General features: G+C 39.5%; 1 protein-coding gene across 1 annotated transcript; it reads right to left on the reverse strand.

The window, feature by feature from the left end:
* Window positions 1–6645: 6645 nt before the first annotated feature.
* On the reverse strand, window positions 6646–7102 carry LOC147428564 (uncharacterized). Its single transcript, XM_086497370.1, has 2 exons — window positions 7053–7102; window positions 6646–6934 (listed from the first exon to the last, which is right to left on the reverse strand). The coding sequence occupies exons 1-2, from the start codon at window positions 7100–7102 to the stop codon at window positions 6646–6648; spliced, it is 339 nt and encodes a 112-aa protein (XP_086353496.1).
* Window positions 7103–13250: the final 6148 nt, after the last annotated feature.

Here is a 13250-nt window from a genome sequence, read left to right on the forward strand (position 1 = left end):
CTAGTGATGCCTTCATTGCATTTGAAGAAATCTCTAAACTAGTTAACAAATTTATGCACAATGGGTTTCTAAAGCATAAAATATTGAATACCATTATTCAATCTCTTAATAAAAATGAATGGCTTGAACTAAAGCCAACACAAATACCATCATAAATCTGATGAGGCAGTAGGCCCCACTCTATGGGACTACTGCCTCATAGAGTGAGTGTGTCTGGGTTTGGGCGGGAACACACACACACACACACACACACACACATTAGTCAAATGACAAATAACTATTATAGCTATTTTTTGGCTATGTGTTGGGAACATGGACATACATGCACACAGTTTAGTTAGACTAAATAAATTTAAATTCCTCTCTTTGAGAGATTTATTCAAATCACAACTCGTATGTTTCAAAAAGTAAACATCGAATACCTGTCTTTGAAACTCCAAACACACACTGATTGTTAAAGAAAGTTTTCCTCACTCCCATAGAGGATAAAAAGCATCTATGACTACAAGTATGAGCGCAACTCCCCTCGTCGGATATATTAACTTGATCTCTAGGATTGTAATAAATAATTTAAAAAATGACATCTTGTGGTAGCTTCTACAGCATACCATAATAACTATCAGTGCTCGGGGAAAATCACTCTTCCATACATAATAGTTCCTATCCTTGAAATTACCAATAGGAATTTTTAAGGAGGTTATACACTAATTAGAGGTGGTATTTCTTTGTTTCCCCTTAACCTCACTGGCATTCTTTAGAATACGACACGATATTAAACTATGACACATTTTATACATGAAGTGAGAACGCATTCTAAAGATGCTTTTATGCTAGCGCCTCTTTGTTCTGAATAATTTTTTTAAAACCCGCAGACACTACAGGTTACGGATATAGCCTGGTGAAAGCTTGCGTTTCTCTGCACATAACTGGACAGTGGGAGGAAACTGCTTGCATTGGATTTTCTGCTGCAAAGAAAACTGCATAAGAAAACGGCCTTCGTCGTTCTCTCTCTCTCTCTCTCTCTCTCTCTCTCTCTCTCTCTCTCTCTCTCTCTCTCTCTCTCTCTCTCTCTCTCTCTCTCTCTCTCTCTCTCTCTCTCTCTCTCTCTCTCTCTCGCAGAGACGCATACAGACTACGATATTGTTTTTTAGCTATTTAAGGATCCTTCAATTGTGCTGAATACTGCACTAGCTATTCAATTGCATTCCGTTTGTGCACCTTGGCTCAAGATAGCTCACAGCAAACCTTTGTCTTACTCTATTCTTCCTGCCTACTCGCGTGCATGTTCAAGCTTCAAACTGTTTATACACTCACAGTAAGCCTCTATAAGCTCTCTATAGCCTCTATAAGCTTTTGATACTCGGAGAAGGTTTTGGTTTTAAGAAAAGAGAGCTAGCCTTCTTTCCAAACTCAACTCACTAAGCAAACAGTACAAATTGATTTAGTTTGCTCAACCAATAATCATATACATTGGGGGTTTCATACATATCTGGTGGGCTCACAGTCTTGGAAGCATACAAACTACATTTTACGCTAGCCCTCATGGCAGAAAAACGATTGGATGCCGATGGCGTGATGTCTTCCTCCTCTAATCGGGTGGACAAATGTTCAATTTTTGCATTAATTTATGTTTTTCTCAGGATTGAGAAAAAAGTTTTGTAACTTTAATGTATAACTCTAATCGAGTTACACTACTCCGAGAAATATTTAGAATTTTTTTGACATAAAATACAAAGTGTTTTTATTAAAAAAAGGGTTTTTTATGGTCATACCTGCCTGTTTGGACATGGAAAAACTTTTTGCTTACATAATATTTTTAATAATCTACATATAGAGTAAAATGAGTCTTACCGTAACCCGACAAGATTTGTCGAGCAATGAGAAACGCGAGCGAGTAGCAAAGTTATTATACAAGTATGAAAACCATGTCATGATCCAAAACAACAATCAACACTACAATTTTAACGCACAATTTGTCGAGCAATGAGAAACCTGAGCGAGTAGCAAAGTTAGTTTACAAGTATGCAAACCATGTCATGATCCACAACAACAATCAACACTATGATTTTAACTTTAAATTTTAATGATCAATCTTATGCAATTCAACAATGCTCATACACCTTCAAAGTTTCTAAGTTCTATATCAAGAGACAATTGTCATATCCTATATCCAACAAAGAGAATTTTTTTTACAAATTGTAAGATAAAAAGTGGAATATTGATGCAAAATAGAGAGTAGCATGTTGTGCATTTTCAACAACAACAACAAAAAATGTTATGGTTTTCTCTAGTGACTATGAAGAGCCACACTCATCATCAATAAAGACATTGCACCTCTAACACTTCTCGTGGATGTCAAAATTGTATCGTACATTAGTCACGATGGCTTTTGTAATCCCCTCGGCATAAACTGGCAACACACTTTTGATCTTTCTCTAGAAGCCTCATCACATAGGCTTCATGATCAACTGCACAAATGTGGGAGTAGTTGACAGTCTCATCCCTAAGATGAGTGACAACTAGGGCATGTGTGTTCATGCTATTCCAAGTTTATATAGAGCTCACACCAAGTTAGAAAAACATAAAAGACATTGTGTTCTTGAATATATAGAAAGTCATGAAACTCACAAATTCATTCTTTGCCAGCTACTAAGTAGAGCTACCTATGGCAGTTGTGTAGGATCAATAATTGTACAAAGCACACTGCAATGTCTCTCTCGATCAGAGGAGAATCTCTCTCTAATAGTAGCCATCCAAGCGACTGTTCTGTGGTTTCCATCCCACACATAAAACATTTTATCAAAGAGAACTTGAAGATTAGGTCTTTTAGAAAGCTCTATCTCAAACTCTTTGTGTATATCAACCCATACTCGATCCCATGATGAAAGAAGGTCCTCTACAAAATACATAAGCACACATAAAAAAGAACACTTAGCAACTATTTATGACAACAAGAAAGAGCACTTCGCAACCAAAGAAGGACCAAAGTAAAAAAATGAAATACATGTCACATAAGCTCCTCCTTACAATTCCAAATTGAAACAACGAAAGATCCTTTTTCTTGCATATAGCCCTCCTTTGCAAAAGAAGCTTTCAATCCACTAACATCATCCCTTAAACCTCTCACCCTTGGATAGGGAATCATTTGACGTAAAGGAATTGGTGGACAATCAAAACAATTGAAAATGCGCGTAGATTGAAGAATATCCTATCCTCAATGCATATAGAGCTTTTGCTCATCCCCCGACTCTGTGTCTACTGCTACTTCATCTCTTACGACATACGGGGGACATACGGCACTATTTGTAAGCATGCCTCTTGTGGAGCAAGAGATTCATCAACTTCATGTATGGAGCCAAGCCCCAAGTCTTGACTTTGCATCTCCTCCTCTTGTGTCTCCAAGCCTTCAGTCACATCAGTGATAGAGACCGCACTTATTTGATCACTACTTTCTAAAATATCTGAAGCTTGATTTGAAAAAGGTGGTCTTCCTCTCCGACCTCGTCCACAAGTAGAAGGACTAGCATAACACAACAAAAACCAATTTTCTTACTTCATTGCAATACCAAATCAACTTCACTGCAATTAAATAAAAATAAAAAACTAACTCAGAAACTCCTTCTAGCCTACCATGTCGACAATATCTATGCTTCCTTGGATGGCTTGAAGAAGCTAACAAATTCAAGCAAGTGATGACCAAGTTTTAAAAAAATCGCGTGTGTTATCAGAGTGGTGTGTTTTGATTTTCAACAATGATTCAAAAGCCTTTGAGAATTATGGCCCATCAATAGCTTTAATTTTAGTGATTTTATTGTTCTTAAAAACTCAAGCGAAAAAAACCTCATGTAGCCATCCACGTCGGGCTATAGATAGTTGCAAAGGTAACCTAATGATTTAGCAGGAATACCACTCTCATGATAACGGTGCCTCTTCTCATGTTTCAACCAAGAAACCAGCTTTGCATTATCATACTCAGCTTAATACGGAAGCAACAATAGTAGCCCAGCCATCCCTGATCAGTCACAACCCGCCATGTACTATTGCAAAACTATCATGAGATCGACCCCATTTGCAATAGGTGTGCGAACTAAAGCACTATTAGCAGCAAAGATTAGCACTATCAAGGTGAGTATCGCTCAATTTTAGCACTTCATACTCTTGTAAACATGTGAAAGGAAGCCACTAAAGCTGTTTCTAGCTTGCCTTGCAAAGGGTGCCATTGAAAGAGATGATCATACTCATCTAGAATCCCAACTGGCTTGGCGTTTTTCAAATGGGATGTTTGGTCTAGTTCTTTCCTTTGGACTTCTCCTCACAGGATTAAGGAGCAGACAAGCTCACACGTGGCGCTACGGAGTAGGCATGCATATGTACTATTTGTGTTTTGGCTTCCTTCATGTAAATTGAAAGATGGCTATTTGTCATGAAAATTGCAAGCTTATACTAAGGGGCAAAGGGATCTTGTTAATGATAAGCTTGATTGACTAAGAGCACTAATAGCAAATTATGGTCTGCCAATCATGGTACTTGTCTGGATTGGAATATCATATGCACCCATAGAGCATGTGCCTATTGGCTCTATTGTTTCTCTACTGGCTCTATTGGCTCGTTTCGCATTTTATTGGATGGAATCTTTGGAGATTCCTCCTTTAGTCAGTTGTGCACCAGAAAAACTGCAGGCTGCACTGTCTGAGAATCGAACTCGTAGCCTTCCAAGGACTAGCTCTACACGCTAACCAACCAAGCACAATCGCCTTGCTGTTGTGATCACTAAAGTTAAGTTTAAACAAAAACAATCTCAGCCTCTCCCCCCAACCACGAGATCTTGCCTGCATCCTTTTTCTCTCCCGCCTGTGCGATACTGCTTTGACCCCATCTCCACCATTACAAGATTTGACCCGCACCTCCTCTCCTGCGCCATCGTCCAAGCCTGGCAAGCTCGTTGCCGCATGCATGCACTACGCCCTCGCTACTCCTTGCTCAATGATGTGTGCCCCTGACGCTTCACCCCCATCTGGCAATTTCTTGCTTTACATTCAGAATCGCATCTAGCTTTATTCTCCTTTTTTTTTCAATTTCCTCCAGCTGGGGAGCCCTACTAGCATCCCTTAACGCCTTTTCAGCCCAAACCCATGGTCCCCTGGTGTAGCCCGAAACTGGATGGTAATCAAGGTAGAAGTATGTATGGAGGCGCCTAGTGTATCTCTATATACCATTAGGTTAAAAGGTATTCCTAATGGCTTTAAAAAATAGAAAACTTGAATATTCCTTCATGCACGTCCCTTCGAAGCTGACATTGCTTGCTCTGCATAGCTTTGCAGGTGTGCATGGCCTACATCCTTGTAACAAGAATGTAGCTCAATTCGCATGTGCACCTACATGTCATGCCATTCCTTATACACCAAGCTCATCATCGCAGAGCGACTTAGCCGATCGGAGGCTATGCTTGAATCAGTCCCTTGCAACAAGAGCAACAATGTTTTTATGTCTAAGCCTCTTTACGCGGCTGTCCGGCAATTGTCCAAGCAACACTATGTTGCATCTCTAGCTCACAACAAGCGATAGCTCCTCTAAGGGCCCTCCTTTACCTTGTTGCGCATCAGCGGGCCACTTCTGCCTGCATTTTTCCTTCCCTTCGGTGGCTCAGTTTGGTGCGACAACCCATCGTGCGACTCTCTCAAATTAATCAAGCGTCACACTTGTAAAACAAGCACTCCTTGCAAATGCTCTCTGTCAAGGGAAGCTTATAAACACTGTTGGATGCTTTGCCTTGTCATAGGCTCTCGATTCTCCCATGATCAACATCAACCAGTGCAGCTATATGCCACCACTCCAAGCAGTAGCTCATGTAGATAACATTATTGTAATTCCCACATTTTAGACTACGACATCATCACATGAGCTATGGAGAGGGCATACCTAGATTGGTGCGGTTGGAGCAGCGGAGTGCCAGCTCGAGGTACTACACCTAGCTAGGCATGCTCTCCACAGCTCATGTGATGATGTCGTAGTCCACAATACGTGGGAATTATAGTGAGAATTTGTCTAAAACTTATTGTACTAGTCAGGGTCTATAGGGCAGATAATAGTTATGCACCCAAAATGCCCACCACCTCCACGAATATTGTGGTGCACATGCGAATAGACATGGATGAGAGAGAGTGCCCCCTCGTGATAGTTGGGGACCTTGTCTATTAGCAGGCATAACCTTTATCGTGGCAAGCATGCACACAATATTAAATCTCAAGCATGCATTCTTGATCCAACCGTGGAGTTGCAGACATTTACTCCGTATTAATCAAAGCCCAGGATTCACAAATTTGATTGAAGCTACTGCTTATATCATAAGATGACGTCATGAGATGGCGTCGGACAATAGCACAATTCAAAACCCACACTTAACTAGTAGTTGAAGTTCCATTGGCAACACATTTGCTAATGAAAAGCAGCCATGCACAATAGTAGCCTTAAATTGATTAGAAAACCGATTAAATAGAAGCGGGGCACCATAAACAAGTTAACTGGCCAACTTGCACGCCCATGCTCCACATTAATACAAAGCTCATTAATTTACAAATTGCACAGATTTGCGTTGCCATTGCCAATGAGCCTATTAGCGTCAAGTATATGAGTGCTGACAGTATGTCATCTTGTTGTGATAGGAAGAAGCCAGTGTTGCATGTGATCATGGAACTCCCAGAACTGGGTGGGGATGTTGTGGAAGGTGAAGCCAGAGTGGATGGCATGGCAAATGGGGTCGTCTGAGTTGGCAGCAGCAGTCGCACCTTTCACCTCATGCTGGACACAGGCTCCGGCCTCATGTGGATACAATGCCATCTCTAGGCTGCCTCGCAACACGTGCTCTGCCACATCAGCACCGGTCAACTCCCTCTTCCCCGCTGCCTTCGTCACCTGGCCATTGTTATGAGGAGGCCTGCACGCTTTGGGAAAATAACTTCCTGTAGCCATCCACGCCGGCGTGGATTGCTACAGGTAGTTTGCAAAGCTATCGAGACTAGAATGTCGACGCTCAATGTCCAGGCTATGCTAACCTCACCCACCATGCAAGTCCATTTTCTGGTGCCCAGCCACCAAGAGGCATGCCGTTTGGCTCTCGCTCGCCACCACTCTCCGCCAAATGAGGTTTGGACCATGCATAAAACCTATGCCAAGTGGGCAAATGAAATGAAGGGCAGAAAGCTTTGACGAGCTGCCACCGCCATTGTTATCTTTGTTGGCACGACCACCAAGATATTTTAGCTCATAAACTATGTAAAACAAACTAACTGTAGCCATCCACGCCAGCGTGGATGACTACAACTAGTTTTCAAAGGTATCTCAGCCTGGAGGTTTCCGCGCAAATGACGACTCCCACCTTCCCATGAAGAATCTTAAAGGACGCCGTTAGAGACAGTCGAGCTCTTGGTAGACTGCAAATCGTAGGATCCTATGAGTTTGAGACAAGGCAAGTGTAGAAGGCTTGTATCAATGCAATCATCAAAGAACAAACACAGGGCTAGGAAAGGATGCATGAGCAAATGAGTTAGCCTGATAAGCAAGATGTTCCACAAATTTAGGGAATCAAAAGTTTCTTCTGGAGATTTGCATAGGAGAAATGCAGGGCAGACGGTTAGGTTTCATGAGGGTAGGTGAAAGTTGCCATTATTATACAATAATGGCAGGGCACATTTTTGTTTGGACAGTTCAAGAAAGTAGTTGTTAAATATTTGATCTTACTTTGTAAATTTTTTTCTATAGTGCGAATGAGAATCATTCTTTCATAATATACTAAAGAAACCATGTTTCGTGAGTATGGATACATGAACCTGCAAACCTCCTCAAGCGGCTTGTAGCTATGACTAGAATTTCAAGTTAAAAAATCCAGAAGAAATTTAAAACTTTGATTGAACCTATTGACGTAGCAATCTGTACACTACCACTGCTTCCTTGTCGTCTGCATCAATATCTCTAAAATTTTTCTTGTTACATTATTAACCCATGGAGAGATGCGTTATAGCTTTTGGGCCGCGACGTGGACATAAGCTAGTGCTAATTTTTGAAAGTAGAATTGATTTGCTAGCAGTTTCTTCTGTGCAAGAACATTTTGAGCTTCGTGATGCCAATTTATAGCTTTGACCGCTAACATTATCTAGACCGCAAGTAAAGCTGGAGGCTACAATATCAGATGATGGTGAGCAATCTTTATGCTTGATCATGAGCTGCATCCGTTCTACAAGGTAGATGCTAGAAGTGAAAATCAAATTGGTGCAGGCTTCAACAAAGTTTCTCAAGACAAGGAAGACAGCAATGGAGTCATTTAAATGATGATCTACACAAAGTAGATCACTCAAAGATTAATGTGAGTGTGATTGACACGATTAATTACATGCCACTGCAAAGCAATTTAAATATTGAACTCCATCAAGCCAAGAAGGTGGTCCAGACTAATGAGCTCCTAGCTAAATATGATAAGTACATTGCGTTTGAATTACCACCAGCTGGTGATTCTTCAGGTATGAGTGGTATGGAGCAAAGAGATGATAGTCACATGTGGACAGAGTATGTCACTTGTAGTAGTAATATTTTTAATGGGATTGTTAGATTTAGCAAACACTCCAGGCATTTTCATTGCATTAACATTGATTGTCCATTTTATTTGCACTCAAATATGTCTAATGAGTCTCAGTGGCAAGGTTGGCTTGTTAAATCATGTCCTAAAGGATTGGTCTCCTCTCAGTATGGCACATTGGCATTTACTCACTGTGGACAAATGCCAAAATGTGTCTCTACATGTCCTACGATTATTTACTATTGTTTTCCTAGAATGAATAGAACTATACCCCAAGAAAAGAGTATTAGAAGAAAGAGACCAATTTTTGCTGATGCAAATATTATCTTGGAGGACGAGAACCACCGACCTAAATATGTTACAATGATAACTTCAATTGGTGGGCTCCAACACACAAAAAATCCTTCAAGGAATGTCCCATATCCAGAGGTAGTTGTAGCAAAATCAATTTGGGCAATAAGAAGAACAGAATCCGGTGACTTGTTTTGATGTGGTTTCAAAAGATGAATATCGTTGTGGGTGGGTTTTATTAATGATTGTTCCATAGACTCCCAAAATGGGGTGCCAGCTCCTTGCTGCTGGGGTCGCAAGAAATATCCTCAATCTATTTCAAACCTAGAAGGATCAAGAAGGGTTTATTTGGTTTTGTAACTCCAATAACATGCAGACTTGGAAGGTTCACACCATAGTTGAAGTGCCACCAGGTCCAACTCCGGCGTTTGGGTGGTCGCAAAGGGAACAAATTTGCAACCTCAAGAGGTAACTCAATTGCAAGCCAATGGTTTTGTTTTGTAAGGAGGAGTGTCTTTAGAAACAACAATTCATGAAACAGATTCATTGAACAAAGAGTTGCTAGCGGCATCCACCCCAAATTTATAGATGGCAAGATTATGAAGTAGAGGTCACGATCAACAAAGGAATTTCATGGCAAGATTGAACTGGGTAGAACCATGGTAGTAGAGTTTGTGCGAGAGGTCATTGTGGTCTTCAATGAAACACATGTTTTCTATGTTAAGACTGCGCGGTCAAGTGTAAATGGAGTGACATACTCTGTGACAATGTCAGATTTTCCAAGATGTACTTGTGAGGATTTTCAAAATCAAGAAAGAGACCACCTTGTATATATGCCATGTAAGCACATTTACTTCATATTTGTGAAAGTCCTCTACCTTGACCCTCACGCTCATGAGTTCATGCATAAGACTGCGCTAACAAAATAGAGTTAGTTCAAGTACTTGGAGGTGCACGGGTGAAGATGCAGTGCCCTTGAAGGCTTGTGTACCTCGCAATGGTTTGGAGAAGTAGTTTTTCGGTGATATATGGTTATGGACGTTAAATTTTGTGCCAAGTAATCTTGATCAAAAGTATTGTTGTACATTGCACACTTTTTTGAATTGTACGTGCAATACATCTTTTTTGTGGATTTCATTGTTGATGTAAGGTTTCTGGCATGTGTAAGTGATTGAACGATTGAAAAAGAGTTTTCTAAGGTAAAGAAACTATGACGGGATTGTTTCTAACCAACCAAAATCAAATATATATATATATATATATAACAAATATATTGCACAAGGGTGTCACAAAACATCATAGATTTTGCTCGGTTTAAGGTTTGCTCTATTTTGTTTGGTTTATGGTTTGCTCTATTTTGTTTGCTCGGATTTTGGGATTCCTCGAGAAAAATAAAGCAAAATTTTCAATAAAATGTTGCATAAACACATGTAGCCCCAGAGAAAATCATTAACCTTACATTAATGTAGCTTTTTAAGAGTTGTTTTTAATTCTAAATTATTTGTGCTAATAAGTTTTTTTAAAAAAACTCTTCTAGACACTATGTTGCAAATAATTTTCTTTAGTGATGGGAGGGATAGGAACTTTCCTTATCCTACACTTTGCTATACTATGAGTGGTAAAACATTTACTTTACTTCTTGAAGTGCTTTAAGATTCCTCTCTTTCACATTTTAATCGATCTAAAAAATATTATCCTTATTGATATAAGCAAACAATGCTCTAGATAGAAATTTGAACAGTTATGAATACTTATATACAGGGGACATGGATGACAATTGTCGGGTCCATTCTATACCTGTATTCCATGACTAAACAAAAATACTGATGATTTTTTTATTTGCATGATGGCTACAGGTAAGGATTCCGACTTCTTTTATCTTTGATTTCAAGTACTTTTCGATCAACATTGGGCAGGGAGATTTCTTCTACTGCTATTATTTCATTTTTATTTTGTAGATGTAATAAAACATCAAATTCCATTTCAAATATACATGTTTTTTTTGGGTAAAAAATATGTATGTAATCAATTTTATTAAATCTCTTTCATATCTCTTTTTGAATATACTGCTCAAATTGTGAATAAAGTATATAGATTAATACTCCAACACACACACACATAGTCACAAGGGCATAAATTGCTTTGTCAATTTATGACCGGGGGTATGGCAAAGATGCATTAAAATTAGATCTTTAGGTCTTTACCTGATTATCTAGTTGGGTACATACACACAGTCATTACATCCTCGGATTGACTGGTTTAAAGGTTGTATGTATTACCTCGTCAATTTTTCATTCACTTTTTGTCAGGTATCTTAACTCTTCAAATACACTACTCGAATACGGATTCTTAATTCCCCAATAAATATAGAAGCTATCAATAAAAAATTGAGGATGGCCCGTGCCAATCTATACAAACATACCCTTAGGCATCCTTTCATGTACCCTGCAAATAGATACAGACCTTTTCTGGCTAGAGCTGCCAAAAAATTTAAAATTTGGATGTAAGCAATTTTTTTTATCTTTATCTCTCTAATTTATGATGATTTTTTTCAGACTGACTCCTTTGCCCTTGGGTTGGAATTTTCTGTCAAACTTGCTTTTTCTAAAGCAAGTGTCTATGTTCTACATTGCATTGAGGATACAACTGCATCTAAACTTATGATTGGATCAACAATTTATGATGATTTTTTTCAGACTGACTCCTTTGCCCTTGGGTTGGAATTTTCTGTCAAACTTGCTTTTTCTAAAGCAAGTGTCTATGTTCTACATTGCATTGAGGATACAACTGCATCTAAACTTATGATTGGATCAACAATTCTTGAGAATTATCCTCATGGTTATTTTACTACAACTTATTTCATTTAACGATTGGATCAAAGTCTTAGCAACTCTGGTTAAAAACAAGAAGGAAGGACTTAAATTCTTAGAAGAAGAATTAAAACAGCTTCCTCTGCTTCAGATGCACACACGGTCTCTTGCTACCTTTTCCTCCTCCGGTGCAGAGTTAACCAATTTTCTTAAAAAGTTGTGTGGACTCAACCCGACCTTCATTACTACACCGACTGCTCCTACTGTCAATGTGACAAACAATATCTTCAGTCGCAATCCAGCGGTTCTAGAAGCCGTTAAGAATTTTCAACATGACTTATGTGCACTTAGTGAGACCACTCTTTTAGATATGGTTCCTAAAGTATCAAAATGCTTCCCATTTCTTCCTACAAAACAAGTTGAAGTTGAGGGTGCAAGTGTGGACAATCAACTACGGACCCTACCCAACAAAGGAGTCCTAGCGCCTATTTCATATGAATCATGGATATTCTTAGCTAATTTGCATGTTGCCTGCATGGATGAATGTAGGGTTCACATTTTTAAAGGTACCCAATTCTTGGATAAAGGAGAGTTAATCAATGCTCCCTTTACCATGAATTTTTTGGACAAAATGGTCTGCTAATACTGGGATATATGGGCCCACAAAAGGTATTATGGCTTTCTCCCAGCCAAATGCAGACTACTATTCAGATTCTATTTGGAACATTTACAAGCCCTATATGTGCCTGCAAATTTCTTGACAACAAAGCAACATGTGAATCAAGAATTATTTGGTTTGATCGTGCAATCTGGTATATTCTTAATCATATGGAATTATTATTCCCAGACAAAGATGCAAAATTTCACTTATCTTTAATAGGTTCATGGCTTGGAAGACAAGCTCGTAACTTGGTTTTAGCTCAAATCGCTTTCATTCACTTCCGCAACATGATGCTTGAAGTTCTCAAAGAACTTAAAGAAGATGAACTTGGAACTTTTCTAACATCCGATGGCAACTACAAAGGAGTGAAGACTCTTCCCAATCTACTTAAACCTAATACGGAAGAAGAATTTACCCCATCCTTAAAAAGACCTATCTCTTTAACTAACACTCCTAATTCGCTTACTTCTTTTTTGGCCCCCTCTATTACCTCTAGTTCTAACTTTGGCAGAGGTAAAACTAGAACTTATACCGGTAGAGGTAGAGCCAAAAATCTTCCTGTAAAACATCTTCTTGATATGTGATTGTAATATTTTCAAGTTACTAATTGTGCGCGTCTGTCGCACGTGTCAAGCAAGGGACTTGCCGTACACTGTGTGCAGGCCACAAATGGTTGCAAGCACACAACCAGACTAATCTATCAAGCTCAAGAAAGCAAGGGTGTGTCACTCACCGCCCTACGCTCGCCTTCGTGGAGGATTCCTCATTGCGAAGAAGAAGGAGCTATCGTCGTGCCGCGCTCAACCACCTCGCCACCTCTCTCTCTCTCTCTCTCTCTCTCTCTCTCTCTCTCTCTCTCTCTCTCTCTCTCTCTCTCTCTCTCTCTCTCTCTCTCTCATGCATACACACACACAAGGAG

This window comes from Adiantum capillus-veneris, chromosome 23 (genome assembly GCF_014529385.1).
Source record: "Adiantum capillus-veneris isolate H3 chromosome 23, ASM1452938v2, whole genome shotgun sequence".
In the NCBI taxonomy this organism is placed as follows: domain Eukaryota; kingdom Viridiplantae; phylum Streptophyta; class Polypodiopsida; order Polypodiales; family Pteridaceae; genus Adiantum; species Adiantum capillus-veneris.

Coding starts and splice junctions, on each gene's coding strand:
- LOC147428564 (XM_086497370.1), bottom strand. CDS start 7,102: ATGCCTCTTGGTGGCTGGGCACCAGAAAATGGACTTGCATGGTGGGTG. Junction 6,935..7,052: donor GGACTTGCATGGTGGGTGAG/GTTAGCATAGCC, acceptor CAAAGCGTGCAG/GCCTCCTCATAACAATGGCC.